This window comes from Haliaeetus albicilla, chromosome 9 (assembly GCF_947461875.1).
Source record: "Haliaeetus albicilla chromosome 9, bHalAlb1.1, whole genome shotgun sequence".
NCBI lineage: Eukaryota > Metazoa > Chordata > Aves > Accipitriformes > Accipitridae > Haliaeetus > Haliaeetus albicilla.
Window position 1 is genome coordinate 9,944,544 of NC_091491.1, and position 23,648 is coordinate 9,968,191.

General features: G+C 45.8%; 1 protein-coding gene across 1 annotated transcript; it reads left to right on the forward strand.

The window, feature by feature from the left end:
- Positions 1-273: 273 nt before the first annotated feature.
- RCC1L (RCC1 like) lies at positions 274-23,477 on the forward strand. The gene is given in 14 exon segments (XM_069791494.1): positions 274-640; positions 2,081-2,210; positions 4,762-4,890; positions 5,767-5,833; positions 6,965-7,016; positions 9,391-9,475; positions 11,023-11,204; positions 12,677-12,761; positions 13,839-14,012; positions 15,323-15,408; positions 16,987-17,037; positions 21,061-21,089; positions 21,091-21,258; positions 23,255-23,477. Coding segments are annotated over 14 exon segments (1,626 nt in total). The 5' UTR covers positions 274-355; the 3' UTR covers positions 23,358-23,477.
- The last annotated feature ends 171 nt before the right edge of the window (positions 23,478-23,648 follow it).

Consider the following 23,648-nt stretch of genomic DNA (forward strand, 5'->3'; position numbering starts at 1 on the left):
GGGTCTGGGACTAGGTTTGGGTCTGGGTTTGGACTTTGGTGTGGGTGTAGGTCTGCTTCTCGGTGTAGGTCTGGGTCTAGGTTTAGATTTAGATCTAGGTCTGGGTCACTGTCAGGGTCTGCGTAGGGTTGGGGCCACCGCCTGCAAAGGGCGGCATAGCCCCTTTAAGACGAGACCTTCGCGCGCCTCAGCCCTCCCCGCCTCTCGCGCCGCACGTGACCGCGGCGGCGCGGCCGGGCGCATGCGCACAGGGGGAGGTGAGCCGGCGCGCGCCGCCCGCCCGCGCGGGGTCGCGGGTGAGAGGTCGGCAAGATGGCGGCGGCGGCGGCCTGAGGGTCGCGGGGAGGCGGCGGCGATGTGGTGGGCGCTGAGGGCAGTGCGGCGGCCGCCGCCGGCCTTCCGCAGGGGCCTGGCCAAACCGGCGCGCCCGCGGAGCGTCCGCCAGCTGAGGGAGGCCGAGGAAGCCGCTCCGGTCTTCCAGTACGCGGGGAAGGCGGCCAAGCGGAAGGACCGCGTCTTCGTGTGGGGCTTCTGCTACTCGGGCGCCCTGGGCGTCCCCAGCTTCGTGAAGCCGGACGTGGGCTGGAAGAAGCCGCGGCGGATCCAACCCACGCCCTACCGGCTGGAAACGGAGGAGAAGGTGGGCTCGGGGCGCGGGTGGCGGCTCTGTTATGTCGCGACAGGGCGGCGTTAGCATCGCTTCTTGAACAGCGGTGCACCGTCTCTGTCCGTGCCAGTTAATCTGGGCAGGCTTCTTTTCTCGGCTTTGAAAGGCGTTAAGTAATCTGAGTTAAAGACTTCGCTGTGATTGGTTTTTTTTTTTTTAACTGATGTAGTGGTATTAATCACGGTGGGGTGTGGTATAAGTAGAGTAGCATGCGATTTGGGAAGTATATATTCGTTTGTCAGAGGCGTAAGAGAGCAAGAGTGTGAACAACATCTTGTCAAAGAAAATGGGGCTCGTTTTCAGCGGCTTTTGTGGCTACTCTCACCTTGACGAAATTGGAACCTTGTGTCAAAAATCATGTTATTCTTTTGTGTGCGTGTTTCAGGCATCATTCTCTGCTGTGCAATTCAAAGAAGGTCTGAGGTTTTATTCTGGGCCTTTTTTTGGCAAAAGGAGTGAAACAGGGGAATGTTATTCTCTTAATGTCTCCTTGTGTTTGTTTTCTTATTGTCTGTTGCTGATGCAGGTCAGCAAATAGGTCTTCCTCTTGTGTTTGAATGGGTCCAAAATAATGCAAAAATAAAGATGTACACACGCAATAACAAAACTCTAGGACAGTCGTGTTGGACTTGAGTTCATACCATTGTGCTTATCACTGAAGAGTGTTTCTGATCATTTTTGCAAAGACCATACATACCGTGAATTTGGGCTGTATTTGGATATAGCTGTCGTGGTTTAACCCCAGCCAGCAACTAAGCACCATACAGCCGATCACTCACTTTGCCCCCACCCAGTGCAATGGGAGAGAGAATCAAAAAAAAGTAAAACTTATGGGTTGAGATAAAGACAGGTTAATAGGACAGAAAAGAAAGAAAATAATAATAATGGTAATAATAATAATAAAAGGATTGGGATGTATAAAACAAGTGGTGCACAATGCAACTGCTCACCACTCGGTGACCCATGCCCAGTTAGTTCTTGAGCAGCAATCCCCACTCCCCCCAGCCAACTCTCCCCCAGTTTATATATATACTGGGCATGACGTCCCATGGTATGGAATACCCCTTTGGCCAGTTTGGGTCAGCTGTCCTGGCTGTGTCTCCTCCCAACTCCTTGTGTCCCTCCAACCTTCTTGCTGGCTGGGCATGAGAAGCTGAAAAATTCTTGATTTAGTATATAAACACTACTTAGCAACAACTGAAAACATCAGTGTGTTGTCAACATTTGTCTCATATTAAATCCAAAACATAACACTATACCAGCTACTAGAAAGAAAATTAACTCTATCCCAGCCAAAACTGGGACAATAGCTTAATGAAGGATGAATGCTGGTGAACAAATAGCACAAGGTGAAACTTGTTTTTCTAAGCCATTGTTTATAACTGAATGTTGTGGTTTTGTTTGTCTTCAAAGATATCCTCTGCTGCCTGCGGTTATGGATTCACACTGCTGTCCTCTAACACAGCAGACATCACCAAAGTGTGGGGCATGGGGCTGAACAAGGATTCCCAGCTTGGATTCCAGAGAAGCATAAGAGATCGAAGTGAGGATTGAAGTGTGTTAAAGACTTGCAGGGTGGCACTACAGGATACGTGTGATGTGGGAAACTCCGTGTTAGAAGGGATGAAGAATATCCAGGAGGCTTTGATACAGAGTGTTGGGCTATACTTTTTTTTTTTTTTTTTTTCTTTAAAGAGGTCTTTTTTTGGAACTTAGCTGTGTGTTTGTGTGGTTTGTAATTGGTCAAGGTATGGATCTGTTCTGTGCACTGCACGCACTGCACTTACATTCTTACTTGGATGTAACTAAAGCCTAAGTAACTACTTATTCTGCAGAAGGGCGTGTGTGTGTTGATTAAGGTGTTGCTTTGAATCTCTAGAGTTTGATGGTAGACAATGTAGTGGACTAGTTAATAGTTTTATTAACTATTTTTGGCAAGGTGGTTCTCTCACTTCTGTTGCCTTTGCACCTATAAACTAAACTCCTTTCCCACAGAGATTTTTTTTTTATCCAGTAAGTTAAGTTTTTTGTGAAGCTGTAAGGGTTTTTTATTTTAATACCGAATTGCATTTTGAAAGAAAAACATGTTATTCTGTAATTCTGCCTTATACCGGGCTCTCAAACGCGTTTAAGATGATGATTTCTGTGCAGAACATTGCCACCTTCCACCTAAGACAGATATGAAAACACAAACTTAATTCCCTTATAACATGGCTGTCTCTAACTGTTTGAAAACATTCCTTCATAAACAATTGGGGAAAACCATGTTAAAAGCAGTTTTTCTCTTTGTAGTGTATAAGAGCATAATCCATTGAGGTATGGCGCATCTGATATGGGCAAAAGATTAAACTTTGTGGAGAAGCAGAAGAAAATTGCAGCTACTGTGCAGAATGCTGAAGTTTACAGTGGTGCTGCTGTTGTGCATTGCTGCTAGCAGACTTTGCACGCAGCAAGTGTGCTTAAACAGCAGCTGCAAAATGAAGGGTCCACAGAAACCCAGTTCACTCACTTCTACTTTTAAAGGTTTCAGCTCTTATGCTGTCTTGGTTCAGTACGCGCTGATGGCTCAGGAATGTCTTGTCATTTTCTTGTTTTTCATCTGACCTGCAGATTATTTTGGCCAGAGAACCCAGAAATAGGTTAAATAGTTTTGCAGTTAGAGCCCCCTCCTAAGTGAGAGAGTATTCAGTGTTTGGTAGGATCTGTTGAAAGTGACATGCAGATCAGTGGGGTTGCTACTGCTCTATATTTAACTTCCTACAATGGCAAGCTTCCTGTTGGATGTGCTGCTTGTTTTACAGACTTATTTTGGTACCTGCTAGTCCCAACACTGTGTCCCTGTAGATGCTTCATTTCCAGGGGAATTTGCAACCTTCTGACTTTTAGATGGTTGTATTTCATGCTCTAACTTCAGCTGTTTCTAAGCTAAACTACTAATCCTTCACTCTCCCCCTCCTCTTCCTTAGCCATCTCATTGCCTCTTTTCTCCAAAATCCCTCAGATATCAGTGATGATTACCACAGATCCCAGTAGCTTGTGTCACTCTGCTGGAAGGAACAGAGAGAGAAGAAAAGGTTTTTTGCTTTGTGACTTCCACATCCCTTTAGGCAGATACAGACTTTGCTGCCTTTCAGTTCGTGCTGTATTGCATGGCAGGCTCCCATCATTTGCAAACAGCCAGTTGTGATGCCTGTCCTCGCATCAAGTAGTGCCTTACTGTTAAAAGCGTATGTGTAGTTTTTTCTGGTTTTTTTGATGTGAAAGCAGTGAGAACTAGTTAAAGCACTGTTACGTGTGAGCAGAATACTGCTTTGGGTCCTCTGGGGTTTGATTTCACTTGTTACAGTGGCTTTCTTTGATATCAAAGCTTTTTATCTCCCCTTAACCTTTTCCCTAGTACTGATTTATGTTTTGCTGTTCTTTTTTTCTTCCCCCTTTTTTTCCCCAGTTGGCTGTAACTGATTACATATTCTTCAAATTACTAAATCTTCTTTTTCTAGCACAGCCTGTCATTTTCTTTCATAAACATTAGATCTCTTATCCCCTATGGAGCCAGGCCAGCTAATGTTTCTTGCATTCCTTTTTTCTGAAGGGGCCTTTAATCTACTGTTCTTTAAATATGAAGCCCTAAGATTTTTTTTTTATTCACCTTTCAGGCTGTCTTTTTGTGACTGCTGCTGTTGTACCTTGTTTGCAATATCTCCAGTTGCACAGAGTACTTAGTTTGTGCTTGGTGTTAAGCTCTCTGGTAAACCAGCCTTATTCACCAATGTGGTTGAGCATATGGCTGAAAGCCTCAGTTTCTCAGTTCTGGCCACCTGAAGCCTTAATAACATTCAGCCTCTGGATATGGTGGATTTTTGATTAGGCAGTGATTATTGGCTTCAACCATCCCTATGGCTTTTAACTTCTTTCCTCCCTCAGTGAATCCCAGTCAGCTTTTTACTTTGGTTAGTATCTTGGCTTTCTAAAATATATCTGCTTTTGTAACAAAATACAAGTAAGTGTGTGTATGTACAATAGGATCGGGAAATATATGATGAATTTGCTTTGTGGAAGCTACTGACTTTTTAAATTTCTCTCTCTTCCTTAAGCTAAGGGCTATGAATATGTCTTGGAACCATCTCCAGTTCCATTACCACTGGAGAAGCCACAGGAGACTCGAGTCTTGCAGGTGTCCTGTGGGAGAGCCCATTCCCTGATCCTGACAGACAGTGAAGGAGGTACAGTATCACTTTTGCTGGTGACAAGGGATGCCTGACTATGCTTTTATTAAAAGCTCCAAAAAAGATTGTCTTCTGTCCTTTAGCACTAGACCCCAGATGGGCTGTCTGCACTCTAAATCTGATGCAGGTAGCTGTTGGCCTTTTTGGGATTGCTCCCAGGAGGGAGAGCCCTGGGCTGATAACCATGCATTGAGCTCTGCTTGGCTCAAGCTGTAAATGTGTTGGAAGCTTTTTCACAAATGTTGCAAAATATGGTTTGTTTATCTAGCCCCAGGCCTCGTTTAAGTGTAGCCTATTTGTCTTGTTCCGTCAGACATGTTTTTGAATTCAGTTTTGGATGGCTATGCCAATACTACTGTGTTACTTTCCCATTGAAGCCCCAGAGTGCTACATTAATAAAAGTGATTAATTAATAGGCCTTTATACAGAAGATCCTGTTCATGAATTGGCTTTCTAGGTCTCTGGGAATTCTCTGGTGCAGTGGCTTCAGTGCTACACTGAGCGATCCAGTGCTGCTTATCAGTGGGTGAGCTGGTTGGTTGGTTGATTTAACGCTCCTGTGGGAGCACTGATCTATTTCTGAGTCTCCTTGGCAACGGCAGGATGAACTAGGCAATTACTGAAAAACAGCCAATGGGCTCCAGGTACTGCTACTGTGCTTGCAACAGTATCACTGGGTTATTGTTGACGAAAATGGATTCAGTCACTTGAATTTGAGTGGACTTGGTCTGAAGAAAGCTTATGCCAATTTTTACAGTACTGTGTTCCACCTTTCATACTGAGGACCACATGAAAATATTTTGTGTGCCTGAAAAGAGGCTTTCAGGGGATTGGACAGTAATAAAACTAGTGTATTTTATCATTGTTTTTCAGTTTTCACAATGGGGAACAATTCTTATGGGCAGTGTGGCCGGAAGGTTGTTGAAGATGAAACTTACAGGTGAGAATCCAAAGATCCTGAACTTCCTTGATGTTAAAAACATAATTGCATGAAAACAGCACTACAGAAAAGCCTGGAGGTGGGAAAAATCTGGTAGTGTAAGGATGCCATTTAAGATTAAGGAGTCGGAGAACAGGTTTTTATGCTGCAGGCATCTTATAAATGGCCTGGCTTTAAACCCAGGCTGGGCACTAGCACTCTTCTGACCACATTCACAAAAGACAGAAAGATGTCAGCATGTGACAGTTTTCACAGTGCATAGTGAGAAAACCCAACCTTCATAAATTGCTTGAGGTAATTGGTGTTAGTAGTCAGTCTTTCTCCCTTTAGCCTCTCAGAGTGCAAGTGCCATTTCTGAGGGTGTTAGAAATGGATTTAATGATGAAAGAGGCATCCTTTTGTTGAATCTCTTTGCTGTAACTGCCTTTGAATCTGCAGTGCTTTTCCTTTACACAGTTTTTGTGGGCCACACCAAAGCATATTCTCAAAATGCTCTGTAAGATAGTAGTGATATAAGTGGATAGTGGGAATATGTTGAAAGTTACTGATTCCCTGGCAGGCCCTAGAAGAGATCTTGCTCATTGTGCTCTCTGTGATCCACAAGACTTGGCCTGTAGGGTTTAAGAAAATAGCTGTAATTTAGCTAGCTTTTTTTTTGCCTTGATACTGGAAGTTAGTCATTAGATTGTTCAGAATTCCTGTTTTTGTGAAAGAATGACATGGATGTTAACGCTACGCTGTGCTCTGGGGTATCTGGTTAATCTGTAGTTAAGTGAAGTGTTTATATAGGTGCTGCAATATTATCTAGTGTCTGTGCTCATTCTAGACTAGGGAACATGTTTGAGGATTGCTCCCACCCCTGATTCCCATGAGAGGTTATATTTAAAAAGTGACAGTTCTTAACTTCTTAAATAAGAGTATGCAAAATTACTTTCCTTCTTTGTGCAGTAATTTTACAGTGGAACCATGCTCTTTGAACATATAAGAGAACATGTGAAAGAAGCTCTCTTCTTCTAATTAGCAAAGTGACTTTCAGTAAAGGCAGGTCTACCTTCACGTTTTTCAGTTGCAGTCCTCTGAAATCCTCTGTGTTGCCTTTTCTCTTCTCGGTGGTTGGGTGGTGGTGTCCAGTGAAAGCCATCTAATTCATCAGCTGAAGGAGTTTGACAGCAGAGTTGTCCAGGTAAGAGGATCATCTGAACTGAATTCTGAAGGTGAACTGAAAACTGGCTCAACAGCTGAGCTCAGAGGGTGGTAATCATTGGCACAGAGACTAGATGAATGCCGGTAACTAGTGCTGTATGCCAGGGGTCAATACTGGGTCCGATCCTGTTTAACATTTTCACTAATGATCTGGATGATGGGACAGTGTACCCTTAGCAAGTTTGCAGGTGACATAAAACTGGGAGGAGTGGCTGATCCACCAGAGGGTGGTGCTGCCATCCAGAGGCTGGAGAAATGGGCTGACCTGAACTTCATGAAGTTGAGCAAGGGGTAGGGCAAAGTCCTGCACCTGGGGAGGAACAGCTCCAGACACCACTATATGCTGGGGACTGATGGGCTGGGAAGCAGCTCTGCAGAAAAAGCGCTGGGGGTCCTGGAGGACCCCAAGGTGACCGTGAGCCAGCAGCATGCCCTTGCTGTAGAGGAAGCAAATGGAATCCTGGGCTGCATTAGGAGGAGAGTTGCCCGCACGTCAAGGGAGATGGTCCTTCCCTTCTGCTCAGCACTAGTGAGGCCGCACTCAGAGTACTGTGTCCATTTCTAGGCTCCCCAGTACAAAAGAGACATGGACATACTAGAGAGAGTCCAACGAAGGGCCATTAAGGTGATGAAGGGACTGGAGCATCTCTCCTGTGAGGAACTGCTGAGCGAGCTGGGACTGTTTAGCCTGGAAAAGAGAAGACTGGGAGGGTGTGTCTTGGCAATGTGTATAAATACCTGAAGGGAGGGTGCAAAGAGGACGGAGCCAGGCTCTTTTCAGTGGTATCCAGTGCCAGGACAAGAGGCAGTAGGCGCAAACTGAGACACAGGATGTTCCCTCTGAACATCAGGAAACACTTTTTTACTGTGACTGAGCACTGAGACAGGTTGCCCAGAGAGGTTGTGAAGCCTCCCTCCTTGGAGATAGTCAGAAGCCATCTGGACATGGTCCTGGACAACCAGCTGCAGGTGGCCCTACTTGAGCAGGGGGGTTGGACCAGATGACTTTCAGAGTCATCTTCCAAACTCAGCCAGTCTGTAATGATTCTGTAATGACAAAAAACCCCCAAAACCCAGTATGGAAATCATTCAGTTGAAGCTCTTTGAAATGATGAGGTGATCTACTATATGGTTGCTTATAACAAGCACAAGGTGGCATTTTGCTCCATGCCTCTGGAGAGCAGTTCTAACTGGCAATGCAGGGTCTGAACTTACTGAGGAATTTGATGGGAATACCAATGCAGCATTTGTTGCTCGACTCGTAGATAACACCTGCATGGCAGGGAGGTTGTTCTGATGCCTCATCTCTTCCTGTCCTGATTTCTTGCTCTTGTTCCCCTTTGTCACTTTTATATCACTTGGGAACTGTTTTATTTTGAGTTTTGTCTTCCCCATTTCAAAAGCAAGCTGTGAGACCGTCCAGTTAGACTAGCCAGCATTTCCGTAGGGCAAGTTTCTAGGAGAGCAAGGGACTGCAGAGCAGCATAAATGCCACTGAGTCTGTACATGGCTGCAATATTTCCAGGCTCAGGAGCCATTTGCTAGTATGTCTATGCCGCTGTAGCAGTACTCTGCGAGCAAACATTGCTCATTTCCGTGCAGCATCCTAGAAAGCAAGGGTCATTCATTTAGATCCACGTGATGAGAGTGTGCCATGGTACATTCTAATGATGTTTTGAACTAGGCTCATGAAGTTGTGTTTGGATTTTTCATTATTTTATTTTTTTCAAGGTGGTTGAATAATTGGTACCTGTTTGTACTTCGATGACAGCAGTTATGTGCTTAATATTCTTGGTAGTCACTCTCTTAACTTGTGTATTAAATCCCTTTAATCTTTGGCTAATTTTTAATGTCTGCTTTTGAAGATCTTGGCTTTAATTCATTGCAAGCCTGTGGCAGACATGATTGCTAGTTCAACATAAATGTCATTTTGAGAACAGATGTGTTCCTAGAGCGCTTACATGGCAAGGAATCAATAGCAGTTTGTAGCTGGCGTTGAGAGCCATGTGGTAGTGCTCTGGGAAGGGAGATCTCTTATCTACTCTTTGGTGTTTTATTGTGTTGTACTGCTGAAACGAGTTTTCTGTTAACTAGGCCTTGTTTTGGATCTCAGAACAAACCAACTGCAGCATCACTTTCCACAAAGAAACTTCTGCTGTTTTCTTGTGCTGTATCATGCTATTCTTAGCCTTGCCTGTCTGTAGAGCCGTTTGATCAGGAGAAAAAGGTCAAAATCTGAGCTGATGGGCATTGTAGAGGTTCATTGCTCAATTTGTCTGCCAGTAATGCTTCGTTAAATCGATTCTGAACACGTGACTTTTCCTGACCAGCTCTGACTTTTTGTTTGTGTGCAGGTTGTGTGCGGGCAGGACCACAGTCTGTTTAGAACCAAGAAAGGTGCGGTCTATGCATGTGGATGGGGAGCTGATGGACAAACTGGTAGGAGCTCAGCTCAGCTTGCATTTCAGTTGTTATGGATGCACGCATAACCAAATCCAACAGGTGTTAAAACTCAGATTTATTCTTCAGTAAAAAGTTAGTTAGAAGTCCGGTAACATTTTATAAAACCACAGGCTCAATGATGTAAAGAGACTTAATACTACACGGCCAACTTAAGAATCCCCAAGATTTAAAGTGATGGCTCCAAAACGCGTGTATCACTCACCTAAAAGCTGAGGGCTCTCTCCCTTGAGGAGTTACCTTGGGCGGTGCCCCAACCCGAGGGGGAGTCCCCGACTGCAGACCTGCTGCTCCCAGGAGGACTGATTCCAACATGTCCTCCGGCGGGACCCCATTTATACCCCTGTCGAATCTGACCTGTGGTCATTTAATCCTGTTGGCCAGGAGGGTCACGACAGTGTACCTGGTGCATCTCGATTGGCCAGTTCAAATTTCAACCTGCAGCCTCCAGGGTTTCCTTCCCCTTCTCCCTGCCTGGAGAAGTTTTGTTTCCTGCTGGTGGGGGGGCGGGGGAATGTACTGCCACATCAGTGAATTGATGAATATAGCAAGCTGTCCTAATCCAGAGCTTGTGATGTATATTTGTCATGCATGTGTGGACAGACAGGGGGTAGTATGTTTCCAGCTGTGTGCAGATGTTCTCAATACTCTTGTGTAACCAAACTGAGACAAGTGAGTTCATTTTTAGAGGAGCTTTAGGATGCCACGCTGGCAATCCAAGCATGCAGTCTGAGGAGAACATGTCTATTGTTTAAAGCTTGTGAGGGGATGTGGAAGTGGCATGGGAAGGTTATCTCCCTGGTTCTGTGCAGGCTTTGCCTTCCCGATTCTCATTTCAGGATCTGTTTTGCTTCTTGCTCCTTTTGAACTGGCAGAGACCTTTGGCAGCTACTGCTGTCTTAGCATGACATCTTTGGCCAGGCCCTTCTTCTGGTGGCTTCTGCTGTCAAAGAACTTCCTCACGGTCCTTCCTACTGTTTAGTCCTTCTGCTGCTGAAGCTGGGTTCTTCCCGTTGTGCGGACCTACTGTAGCCCATCTTGTTTCTCTCATCTACATTCTGGCCTCTTTTCCAGGCAGCTCTTTGTCATGTAAAGTGTTTGCTTCGCAGCCTCTTTTGTCACTTCACCTGCTGTTGTCTAAACTGATTGCAGTGTGCTGTCACTCATGGCTCTCCTTGCAGAAGACAGGATGCAGCCTGTTTGTGAAACTTCACCTCTGTTGGGATATCTGCCTGGCTTGCTTACTGATCTCTCAAACACTTTGGTCCATGCAGACAAGAGAGATGAGTGTTTTCCAGGTGTGATTGTATAAAGTTGTTTTGTACTCTAGAGAGGTAGCTTTGGCTAGTAGAACTGGTGTTTGTGGCTGCTTGTCCATTGAAGCTGGTAGTCAAGAGATATGGACAGAAAGATTTCTTTTGGAAGAAGGGCGACTGGGTTAGAACATGACAAAATGATCCTATGTAGGTGTTAGAAGTATGTCTGGAAAAAAATTCTTTATCATCTCTTTACTTTTTTCCTTTCAGGTCTTGGACACTACAACATCACCAGTGTTCCTACTAAGCTACGTGGTGACATTGCTGGAGTAAACATTATCCAGGTCTCTTCCTATGGGGACTGTTGTCTGGCTGTTTCAGATGAAGGAGACGTCTTTGGTTGGGGAAATTCAGAATACTTGCAGTTGGCGTCTGTCACAGAAACCACACAGGTCAGTTGGCCTGGGGGTGTGTTTTTACATGTTTCAGTTCAGCTGCTGTGCACAGAGTTAAAAATTACACAATTCTCCCTGCTCTGGGTTCTTTTGACAGCAGTATAAATCAATATAAACTAACACCACTAGCAGGCCTGTTTTACCTATGCTTACAAAAGCAATCTGTCTGAAATGTTTGTATAGCTTTAGGGCAGTATGTTTCCCAGCTATTGATAGGCAAAGGCTTGTGTAACCTCACCCCAGTTTGTTAGTCTGTTATAAAGCAAGAGTACACCCCATGTTCTTCTTTCCCCATCCCATGGACTTTGCACCAAATTGAGATCCAGCTCAAGTGCTTCTGCTGGTTTCAGGACAGGAATTAGTCTTTTGGCTGGCTAATCTAGAATTTTGAGTGGTCCTGCTTTGAGCATGGTGCTGGTGCAGATGACCTTTGGAAGTCCCTTCCAATCAACGTGTGCATTGGTGAAGTTTTTGTGAACAACCTTAGTAGGTTTATAGCTGAGTCCTAAACAAATCCCAGTGTCTCGCAGATAAAAGTTTTTTTTGAACAAACTTATGTGGGGCAAAAATACAGTGCTGACTTGACACTAAGCATTGTAGTACTGAGGTAATTAGGCAGATGGTCTCCTCTTACAGTTAGTGTAGGAAATGGAGTCAGGGAATTAATTAATACTGAAGCTATTCTTGGCAGAAGGCTAAGAGCAGACAGTTTCATTAGTGTGGCTTCAGTAAAATATATACCTTTGTTTCCCATGCCTCTCCTGATGTATCCTTAATGTAGGGCTAATTACTGAGACCCGTAAGGCCTGAATACAACAACCGGGTTAAGTAACGTAGTAGTTTCCTCGCTGGGTGCTTGATGGAGGTCACAGGGGTTTGAAATGGATGAATGGCATGTTTGCCAAAGCAGGAGTTTTAGGTACAATATAGATAGAGTCCAAACTGTGGAATAGCAGAGCTGGATATTATTTATGAAATCAGAGGCCACTGTTTACGTGTGTCAAGCTGTGCAGGTTTCTGTTGTGTTGAACTGTACCAAATAAGAGTAATTTTCTTCAAGTGATTTTTCCCTAGTATGTTGAAAAATGCCACCGCAGACCAAATTTTAATGATCTTGTCCATTGTGAAAACTTGCAAATGTGCTTACCTATTGACTTTCCCATTGTGTCTGAATTGGGGGGCAAGGGATATAAGCAGACGTTAAGCATTCCCAGCTTTATTGCCATGCACGTAAGCTTTCCAGTGGGTAACTTCTTCCACTTTGTCCATACTCTCAGCCTTAATGAATTTTGTGTTGTTTTTTTAATCTTGGGAATTGCATTCATTCTGTTATTCAGGCAATAAAGGTTGTCTATATTAGGAATTCAGTGTGTGTAAGCTCTAACCAGAGCTAGAGAACAAGTTAAAAATGTGTATCTAGTTTGCAGTTTACTGTCTCTAACAACTAACTCTCTTGCAACCTCATACAGGTGAATGTTCCCAGACATTTGCCATTCAAGATTGGAAAGATAAAGGAGGCTGCGTGTGGAGGGACTGGCAATATTGTGCTAACGGGTGAGTTTGCTTTTATAATCATCCTCTTCAGTGCAAGGCCATGCAGTAGGTGGATTGTAACATCATGGAGCAAGCATCTTGTTTACTGGAAACAGGAAAGTACTGTCTGTTACGAGGAAAGCTGGGAGACTGAGAAACCTGTGATTTAAGAATGTGCTAGGGAAGTTGTTCTCACTAGCTGCAGAGCATTGCTTCCAGTATGTGCTGTTGTGAGCATTACGCAAACTAGAACAAGGGCATGGTTGCTGCTTGCGGTTCTGATCTCGTTTGCTGATCACACAGGCCATGTGTGGCCTATAATGAAGATGGATATAGGGAGGAAGGAAGGCAACACTTGAGAGAAAGAAGAGCCCTTCAGACTCAATATAAATCTGACATGTAAATAAATCTTGATAAACCAGGCCGGAAAGTAGAGAGTTCTGAGAGCAGTAAAACTCTGCAGCAGGCTTCTTAGCGAATGCTGCTTTGGATTGCCAGTGGCCAGGGGAGCACAGTTTGAAAGTCACTGAGTAAAGGAATGAGGGAGGGGATTGTACTACTTTTATGAAGGATCATCTCAGGGAAGACGTTCATATATATGTGATGTGGTTGTTGTGATGACAAGACTTTTGAGCTTCTAGTGTGAAGGGAGCGGAGCTAGCAGACGCAGCAGCTTACTCTGTCTTATGCTGTCCAAGTGCTGCCTTTCCCAGGCGCCTAGTTTAAGGCAGAATGCCAGGCCGAGTGACTAGCCTACTGCGGGTTTGGCCATGCCTCAGAGGAAAAAGCGGTGATAATAAAACACTCAAGCTCTGTCCCATCAGTCAGTAAGCTGAAGTATTTTATCCAGCCCACACTGTGTTGGCGTTATTTCCCCATGAAAGTTTTGCCGGTGAGGCTTGATCTGCTTGCACAGCTTAGGAAAAAATTAAGACATTTGGATGGGAATGCATTGTTTGCAAATTTTAAATAATCAAAAGGTGCTAGACTGCTCTGGGAGAAAGGAAAATATCCCTTTGGATCTGATTAACTCTTGGACATGGCATGAATTTCACAAGCGCAGACTTTCTTACAGAATGTATTCTTATTGTAATACAGAAGAAGGAAATGTTTTCGTCTGGGGATATGGGATTCTTGGGAAAGGACCAAACCTAATAGAGACAGCAGTGCCAGAGATGATCCCACCCAGTCTTTTTGGCTGGTCAGACTTCAATCCGGACATCCGTGTTGCTCACGTTCGCTGTGGACTCAGCCAGTTCGCGGCACTTACAAGTAAGTTTCTAGTCCTACTGTTGTGGAGAGGTCACATTGCTGTATTATTGGCAAGCAGAAGGAAAAAAAAAAGTGCCCATCTCTCTTTAAACTTAGAGCACACTGGAAGGCAACAGGAGGGGCGGGCAGCACGTTTACAAGTGTCAGCATGTCTAACATAGGTACTGCGCTAACTTATGCTTTAATTAAGAAATTGTTATTCTTCTAAAACAGACGAAAAATTTCTCTCAAACAGTAAACCTGGGTAGGTTTCTTCATTTCCTTGTACAGAATAAGTCAGGCAGTTGCACTTTAGAAGCAGCAGGAATTTATGTGATAAATGAACAAACTAAAACTGAGTCTAAATTGGAGCTCGATGTCAGGGCTTCTTGGCTCTTCTGACCAACTGAGTTAGCAATCTGAGGTGGGAAGACCTACACATTTACATTGGTATGTAGACCCTGTACTTGATACCAGCCTTTAAAGGAAGTTTTGAATTTCAAAGTCATTTAAAAATGGGCAGCAGAGGGCAGCAGCACAGAAACCCCGTGTACTTGATAGCTAAAATAATAGTTTACTAATGAAAAGTGCCAGGTGCCAGCATGCTTGGCCCTTCTTGGGGAAGTGGTATGCATGACGCTACTGGCCTGGTTACAGGGTGCTTGTAACTGGTTTCCCCCTGGTATTCAGGAAGTGTTAGAAACTGCATTCTGATTAGTTGTACTTACGTTATAGATCATGTTTTGATTGTCTCTGCTGTGGGGCTGATCTGAACACTTCTGAAATCTACATGTTTTGCTGAGGAGCTTAAAAGTCTCCAATTCTGTTGAACACAAGTTTTTTCTTTTCCCCAGTTGTCATTAGAAGGTCACTTCTGTCAGGCAGCTGAATAACCAGTCCCCAGGTGATGGCTTGGGACAGATTTTAACTGCATTGCTTACCCGATTTGCTGTGGTGATAGCTGATGTGGGTCAGCTGTAATTGTCTAACTTCCAGCACAAATGATTCACTTCACCACAAATGATTCCCTGGAATCTCTTCTGCTGCACTCTTTCTTCAAATAAAATTCCAAAGCAAGAGCTGTAAGAGGGGGAAGCAAAGACTTGTGCCCAGAACTTGCTGCTTGTCCTGCTCATTAGGCATCATTTTCCCCAAGCACAAGTACATTTATTGTACTTGGAACTAAACTTGATGGCTTTCATACTGCATGTATAACCCTTTATACTCCCAGAAGCACTGTAGCCACACTTGCCAGCATGACAAATAGAATTCTTTCTTTTTAATGACTCTGCCCTCTTTTATTCCTTTTATTCTTTTTTTTCCCTGTACAGATAGAGGAGAACTGTTTGTATGGGGCAAGAATCTAAGAGGGTGCCTGGGAACTGGAAGAATGGAAGACCAGTATTTCCCATGGAGGGTAAGGATGGTAGTATTAAGGCCAAGACTGTATTCTTTAGCTAGGCTTTGTTATCCTGAGGGCAAGAAACATCATTTGCTCTGTAGTTTTGTTGAGTAATTTTGAAAGAAGTGGAAGCCTAAGAGGACTGTGGAACTGCTTTGTTTTCCAGAGGTCCTTGCGTAGCCTGCTTAGCGATGGAGGTATTCAGTAAAACTTTTAGTCTGCTATTTCAGTATCGATTTCAGATCCCAAAGCAACATCTGGTGCTGTGCCATCACATCTGAACAGTTCTCACCTCGCTCCTGTCCACAGTCTTCTACCTGCTACCCCTTGCTGCCTCTTCACTCACCTTCTAACCTGCACTTGCTTTTGCACGTGCTGCAAAAAAACCCACCGGTATTGGTCATCTGACCTGAAAGACTTGTATTACACATCCAAATTAGGTGAACATTTTGGTCATGGTGGTCAGACTATAGTGGCAGCAGGTCTACATAGGAGTGGGCTTCCTGCCCCTGCTCCTCTTCCAAGTCAAGCAGCTATGGTGGTGGGTCACTGGACTGACTGTGTAGTTACAGTAGGAGATCCTTAGCCACTGAACTGTTTTCATAGCTGTTTTGCAATGCTTACAGTTCCACTCCCTTCTCTCACATGGCTCTGAGAGCCAGACTCTGTGGGTGTAGAAGAGTCTTTGGCTCTGGAGTTCAGCACTCAGCCTAACAGATGTTCCCAGTCTCCATGAAGGCCAAGTAGGAGAGGAGGGAGGCAGTCAGTTGGACCACCCTGGAGTCCCTTTCCGAGTGTCTGAACTTGCAGTGAATGTGTTTGCCTAAAATCACACTGCTGCGGCTGAGTGGAATTTCTGAATTCACCAAGCATGGCACGTCCTGGTTTCCCTAAGTGTGGTCGTTGAGGGTTGTGCTCCCTCAGATAGCCAGCTCCTGCCTGACACTACTATGGCAATGTACCAAAGCAAGGGCAGTTACCAGGATACTTGTCTGTGACCTCCTGCCCTAGAACTAGCCATCTCTCCTCTCCTGTAGCTCTAAGGAAAAACTTGCGTTTGTAGTCTCTGCTTTCCTTGAGTTTCAAGTCAGCTTTAAGTGAAAGAGCTATAACTACACTAGTCAGTGAGCTGGGTCTGCTTAGCATCAAAGCAAAAACGGCCTTAGGCTGAGTTGAACTTTTGCCTCGTTCCAGTCCTTGCTGATGAGAGAAGAGGCAAATCCTTGTGGTGCTTGGGCAGATCGTCTTCCCGCTGTCTGGATTATGCACTGTTTGGTCATGCTGTTTCTGCTGCTGAACAGATGGGCTGAGGCTACAGTCTCCTCACTGTCTGCTAGTGAGCCCTCTCTTTCTGTCCTTCCAAAGGTTGATGTGCTTCTGTGAAGGGAGAAGGAGAATATTTCACAGCTCAGTGCACAAGCATGTCTGGTGCTGAATCTTGCTTTCTCTGCATTTTCAAGATGGTGCTTTCATTGGTACAAGTCCCTGTGAAACCAAGTGGCATGTTAAGCAGAAGGAGGATGAGAAATAGGAAGTATATCAGGTGCAAAGTACCAGCTTGAGAAATAATCCACTCTTGTGTGTCTGATCCAGGTGACTGTACCCGGCGAGGTGGTGGATGTTGCATGTGGAGTTGATCATATGGTAAGCATGGTTAAGTCTTTTACCTAGTAATATTGCTGGGCCTCAGCGCTGTGCTAAGAAGATGGGGGGACTTGGTGATGAGCTTCTTGGAAAGGAAGACTCATTCCATGGAGCTAAGCAAGAAGTGACTGCGAGCAAAGCCAGCCACAGCAGTGCCTGGGTGCGTTGTCATCTCTGCATCATTAAAACGGTCCAGCCTGGCTGCAGGAAGGAAGTACTTCCCTGAGGAGAGTGGAAATGCAAGGAGTGCTCTGGCTGGTTCATGATGAGCTCCCAAAGAGTCTGAGGCCCAGCCCACAGCTGGTGAGTCCCTCTGTGCCTAAGGATGAAGAGCATCTGCGTCAAGGAAGACTGTCATGAGATGAAATCTGTAGCACAGGACGGTCATTTATGGACACTTTCCCTGTCACCAGCTCTGGGGTGTCAGCGTTGGGCTGAGCCAAACTATTTCTCAAGGGAAAGGGGTTCTTTTTATAACTATTTTTCATGTGGGAGAAAAGTCATGCTGGCTGTTGGAGTCCAGCACAGCTGTCCTCAGTGTTCACCACCAGCTGCACTCTGCCCAAGCTGCTGTTCCGTGTGGAAGCCGGATGCACAGCCAGTGGCCTGGAGGCAGTGGTGTGCTCCTAAACCCCGGCTGTTGCAGGCTTTCTGCATGGACTCTAAAGACTGAACACCCAAGGAACACATTCATTAAACAGGAAGAGTGAGAACTTGTTTGCAGGGGGAAAGTACTGTTAAATAAGACAGCATGGAAAGATAAATCATAGGCTGTCTATGCTGCTGTTGCTGTGGAAGGACAGATTCATAGTGCCAGTAGCAACCTAGCCTATTTATGGAGGTACGCTGGAAACAAAGCTCCCTCTTGGCTACCTGCAGGGTTGGTGCTTAGGCAGTGGACATGAGCAGTGCTCCCTGCTTATCAAGTACTTTTGTCTTCATGTGCTGATCATGAACCACTGCCTTTGATTTTCTGGGGAGTCCCTGCACTCTTTCTGTCTTCAGGGATATGGTGGCTCTCAGTTGCAAAGAGCCCTTTTAAATTAGCCAGGCTTTTCTGTAGTGCCTAGCAGGGGAAGGAGTCTTAATGGGCAAGAAGCAGAGCCTTGTTTCTTGGTAAATGAGCAGAGAAGTTGTGGTGAGTGCGTTTAGGACCCAGTAAGCTGATGGAGAGGGGGTGCAACAGCTGTACGTACCCGTAGCAGGCGCTTATCAAATCTCACACTGAAGTGTGGCAAACTGTCTCCTGTGAAATACTCTAAACATGAGGCAGAGTTGTATCATTTCTCTCTGTGTGGGATACTTCTACTGTGTAAATTATTTTGGCAAAATCTAACCTGATATGTTTTTAATAAAGTGATTATAAAGTCTTTATCAGTAGTAATGGGAATATTCTTGAGCTTGACTTCACACGTGAGCTGCTTTGTCTTGCACTCTGCATTTAAACTTAAGCATTTTGGTTCACACTGATCTGACAGGAGACCTCTTCTGTCAGCTGAGACACCTCCGCACCTGCAGGGATGATACCGTTGTGGGCTAGGCACTGTATCCACGGACCCAGTGGACACGGCATACTCACATTTTGGCTCCATTAGCTGAAATTCTGTATCAAATCTGTTGTGTAATTACCAAAACTCAGGGGATAAGCTCTACCTTTGATGAAATAAGGCTTGAAGGGCTTTGCTTAAAATATAGGAAAGGTGAAACAAAGTACACAGAAATAGAGACAGGTATATGAGTTGTTATTAACGTTGCTGTGTAACTGGTATTGCTGTGGTGGGTTAAGGCAGAACAAGCAGAAAGCTACCATTAAATTGTGGCAGACCACTGCTGTGAATTCCCATTAAGTTAGCTTTAATTTATACCTTATTCTACATGTGACTTGGGCAACTTGAGCTGCCCAGACACGTCTTGTTGGCCTCACGTGAGTCGCTATGCCCTTTTAACATGAGGAAGCTTATTAAAGCATTGAAAACAAATATAAAATCTATGGTAGGAAAGGTGTTACAAACAATTCCCTTCGTGCATGTTGCTGTTTGAGGAGGGCTGCATGGGATGGCTGGTTAGTGCTGGGGAGCGCTGCAGGCTTTTAGCTGCTTGTGTTCAGAACTGTTTCCTGATGCCACTTGGGGCTGGGCCTTTTGGAGAGCTGGGATGAGAATTAATGCCGTGTTGTACGCAGTTGTGTTGCAGTCTTGCTGTGCAATAAATTGCAAAATCTGTGTGTTAATTAGATGCCAGCAAGGTCTTTAGCCGTAAATAGAAGTGTTGTATGGCTTAATGCAGTGGGAGTGTTTTCACTTTCATTACAGTGGCTGTGGGCATTCTCGAGCATGCTGCTTGATGGGAGCAAGGTTAGTGGCAGAGAGCCTATGGTCCGGCAAACACCAGCGCTGACCCATGTTTTGGTTAAGGTGGTGTGGGGGGTTGACCTTGGCCAGGTGCCCACCAAGCTGCTCTGTTGCTCCCCCTCTGTCGACAGGACAGGGGGAGAAAATATGATGGAAAGCTTGTGGGTTGAGATAAGGACAGGGAGATCACTTACCAGTTACCATTATGGGCAAAACAGACTCAACTTGGGGAAATTAATTTCTTTCCAATGAAACAGCAGGATAATGAGGAATAAGAACAAATCTACGAACACCTTCCCCCCCCCCCCTTCATCCCTGTTTCAGCCTTACTCCTGACTTTTCTCCCTCTCCTTGTTCACTGAACTTGGTGTTTGCATGGTTGTTTCTTTCTTCCAGCTGCTGTTGCACAGTGACTTTTCCCCCTTCTTAAATACATTATCGCAGAGATGCTACCTCCATCGCTTATGGGCTCGGCCTTGGCCAGTGGAGGGTCTGTCATGGAGCCGGCTGGCATTGGCTCTGTTGGACATAGGGGAAGCTTCTCACAGAAGTCACCTCTGTAGCCCCCCCGCTAACCAAAACCTTGCCACCCAATACAAGCAGGCATTGCTGAAATGATTTGATCCACAAGATCAGACTAGAGCACGTCCAGAGCCATTAGCGAGGCCATGGCAGCAGTCATTTCATTATTCATAGTGTCTTGCCCTACTTACTTAAAAAGTTAGATATGGCCTGAGACCCCCAGGCCCAACACCAACTCCCAGTGTATTTGCGTTTGCTCAACAGTTATGTACAGTGGGGTCAGTGTGTGAAGTGGACAGCAAGAGCTTCCAGGGTGGTGACAAATGTAGTAGGACACTGCGCTGCCTGTCCTTGGCTGGGCAGAGACCTGCCTCCAGCAGGCTGCTGGGTAGGTGGCACAGATTGTCCTGCCTGTGGGGTGGCTGTGTGGGTAGGATGGGTCAGCAAAAGCCTGAACAGGCAGAAGAGGCCAGAGTTGGATGTCAAATATATTATCTTTCACTTTTTTTTTATTAGCCTAAAAATAGGGCCTGATGAGGAAGACTTCTGGGACTGGATGTTTTTGTCCCCTCCATCCCTGCTGGGGCAGCGCTGAGGCCAGACTGTGCAGAAACCCAATGCAGCAGACCCTAGCTAACGAAAAGTGCTCTCCGTAACCCTCACTCCCAACCATTGCTACCTCCTTTACTGTCAAAACCCAACCCTATGTTCCCCATCTATCAGCTGGTTGTACTCTCCTCGGGTAAGAAACAGGCTGTACTTTTTCTTCCTACATAGCTCAAACCAGCCCCATTGTCCTCCTGGACCACAAGCAGGGACTACCCGTGCACTTGTCATGCAGCTATAGTCTGTGGCCGAAGTAGAAATGATGATGTGACCTGTGGGTGGGTTTGCTGCTCTCCTGCCCTGCCTCCAGCCAGTCTTGTGTCGCAGCTGAAGCGCTGGTGGGTTGTGCTGAGCTTGTGGTTACCTGGGCTGGAGCTGCAGTTCCCAGCTCTGCTCTTGCACCGGCAGGATCCTGGAAGCTGTGCTGGCTAAAGCTGAGGCCACTTTCCTCTGGTTGCTGGGGAAGAAGTCTGAGTGGCAGAAGGTTCCTCAGAGTGCTAACAGAGGGAAGAACGTCTGTAACGCCATGTTTTCTAATTGCCAGCATCATACTGCAAATGTTGACATGCAGGTGGAAAAAGGTGGACATTCGTAGGCCCAGCTGCCCTCTGCATGATCGAGAAGTTGTGTGCGGGCTGTGCAACATCAGTGACAACGAATGGGAGATAGAGAGGAGCATCTCTGAGATGCAGCATCTTGGAGAGTCCCCGGCTGCGGTAGAGAAGCAGGCAGTGTCTTCCAGGTGAGTGCAACCTCTGAAGCAGGTGAAGGCTGGACACTGGTGAGTTCTGGCACTAAGAGGAAAGCTTCTACCCTGCCTAAAGTCTTACAATTACAAAATAGGTTCACTGGCCTCAAAGTTGAAGAGGAGCCAGATGTGCCTTCAACCAAAGGCTCTGGTCCACATGACCACCAGGAGGAAAACACACTGAAAAAAGAGCAGAGCTTATTTTTAATTTCCTATCCTAGATCCCTTGGCCTTGTCAGCTGTCCTTGGGGGCTGTGCTACTCTGGTTTGTGTGCTGAGAGCAGCTCAGCCTATTTTATCCCCATGTTTTGAAGGGCGTCACCACCACCCCCCCCCCCGCCACTGCAGACCCTTCCCACCCCACTGAGCAGCCCCTGGTGCTCCCTCTGGGTCCATCCCAGGTCCAGATGGTCTCCAACAGCAGGTTGCAAATTTGGGAACACAGAGACGGAGATGAGCTGGATCCAAATGTATCTGGAGAATGGTGGTGGGGCTTTTGGCTATAAGAAAATCTGAGAATGTGGATGAAAATGTCCATGCCATATCCTAATGAACAGCATTCCTGTAGCAGTGCCCGTCCCTGTACTGCTAGGAAATAACTAAGGCAAATGTTTTATTTAAGAAAAAAAAAAAAGGCTCAGAAAAATAGAAAAATAAATACACTCTTCCCCCTCTGCCCTGCCACCCCTTACATATCAAAGACAACCAAAACCTGAGCTTTTTATGCTGCCACTCCCATGACTACTGGGCCAGGGCCATGCTGTGGTGTAATGACCTCAGGTCATTACAGGTATGTACTGGAAGGCAACTTTGTATTATTTTGTCCTTCAAAGTAAGTATGGCAAATTAGCCAGCCCAAAATATACCTGCATCCGTAAATATACCTGCAGCGAGGGGGATGGGTACAGGCCAGGGATGCACATGGGGAGCCGCTTAAATTAGAACTAAAATAACCTACTTGATTTCGCATTGATTAGCAAGCGTAATTCGCCCTCCAAACATCACTGCGCTGTCAGGTTTGGCTTAAAATAGCCTGAAAGCACTTTGGGACAAGACACTCGCATAAAGCTGTGTAGACATGCAGCTCCAAGCATGTTGGTGGTGGAGCAGGGCTGCCACACGTATTAGCGGCTTGGGGGGGGTGCAGGAGGGAAAGGGTGAAAGATTCCTGCCCAAATGCTGGCAAGGGGCTGCTGGCAATTCCCTGCAGGAGAGCTGGCCCTGACATGGCTCCCGCAGCCCCTCGGCTGCCCCGTGAGCCCCCACATGGTGAGGCTGGGCTTCTCTATCGGCAAACTGCCTAACTGGGAATAAAACACATGAAAGCCCGTAAGACAAAGATTATTTTAGGCACCTGCTACATTACAGCAAACTCTTTTTCTCTACAGCATCCTTCAAAAACAAATGACTCAGAGAACTAATAATTAGCCTGAAACATTCAAAATACGCCTGAAATAATATTACTTTGCCATGACTCATCAGAATCTATTTTTGTAGCATTTTTCTGCAAGGGGCTGGATCCCCCTTTCCCCCCCACCGCCAGCACCCCCTGCTGAGCCTGGCCAGGTAAAGAAGAATACTAATGCTAAAAAACTTAGTGTATGTAGTGTCTTAGGGGGTCTAGGTGCCAGTTAGCCTAAATCCTGCGTATTAACCCTAAGACGCCAGTTGCTTTTGCAGGTAGCTGCAGGCAGTGCTGAGGTTGTATGGCAGTGCATGTGTTGATTTTTATTTTTTTAACCCCTTGAGGGAACACTCTGCATTAAGGCTGCATTCCAGATTAGCAATCCTACACTAAATTCTTCTGTGCATGCTCTTACACTTGACCAGAAGAGTCAAAAATGGCTTATGCTAAAAAGAAGATACTTTTCTTGACCACAGTTTATGTAGCTGAGCTGCTTCCCTTTAAACAGCCAGTATAAATTGTTGTAACTGTGATGGGTTGATGATACATCTAATTTCACTGGGGGTTTTTTCTTGCACATTTCAGCCAGGTTCTTCAGCTCCTCCTTGCCGAGAAGCGTGTGGCAGTGGCACTGCACAGCTGTGTTGCTTACCAAGGCTCAGACAGCACCCAGCAGCAACTGCCCTAGAACAGTCTGCAAGGGGATGACATTTCTCCCCTGCCCCTGTTGGGGTGCAGGGCTTGGGTGATGCCCCACCAGGGTCTCTGCTGGGGCCCTCCAGGCTCCCAGGTGTCTCATACTCTTCCGTGAGCAGGTAAAAATCAAGTCTTGCAAACACACCAGCAGTATCCCACTGACTTCTTATTTTAAGGGAAGAGGATGGGGCACGTTGGGCGGCTCCCAGAGAACAGCTGCAGGATGGAAAAGATAGTGGTGGGTACCATCCCCAGGGGGTAAAATACACCCGGTGACAGGTCC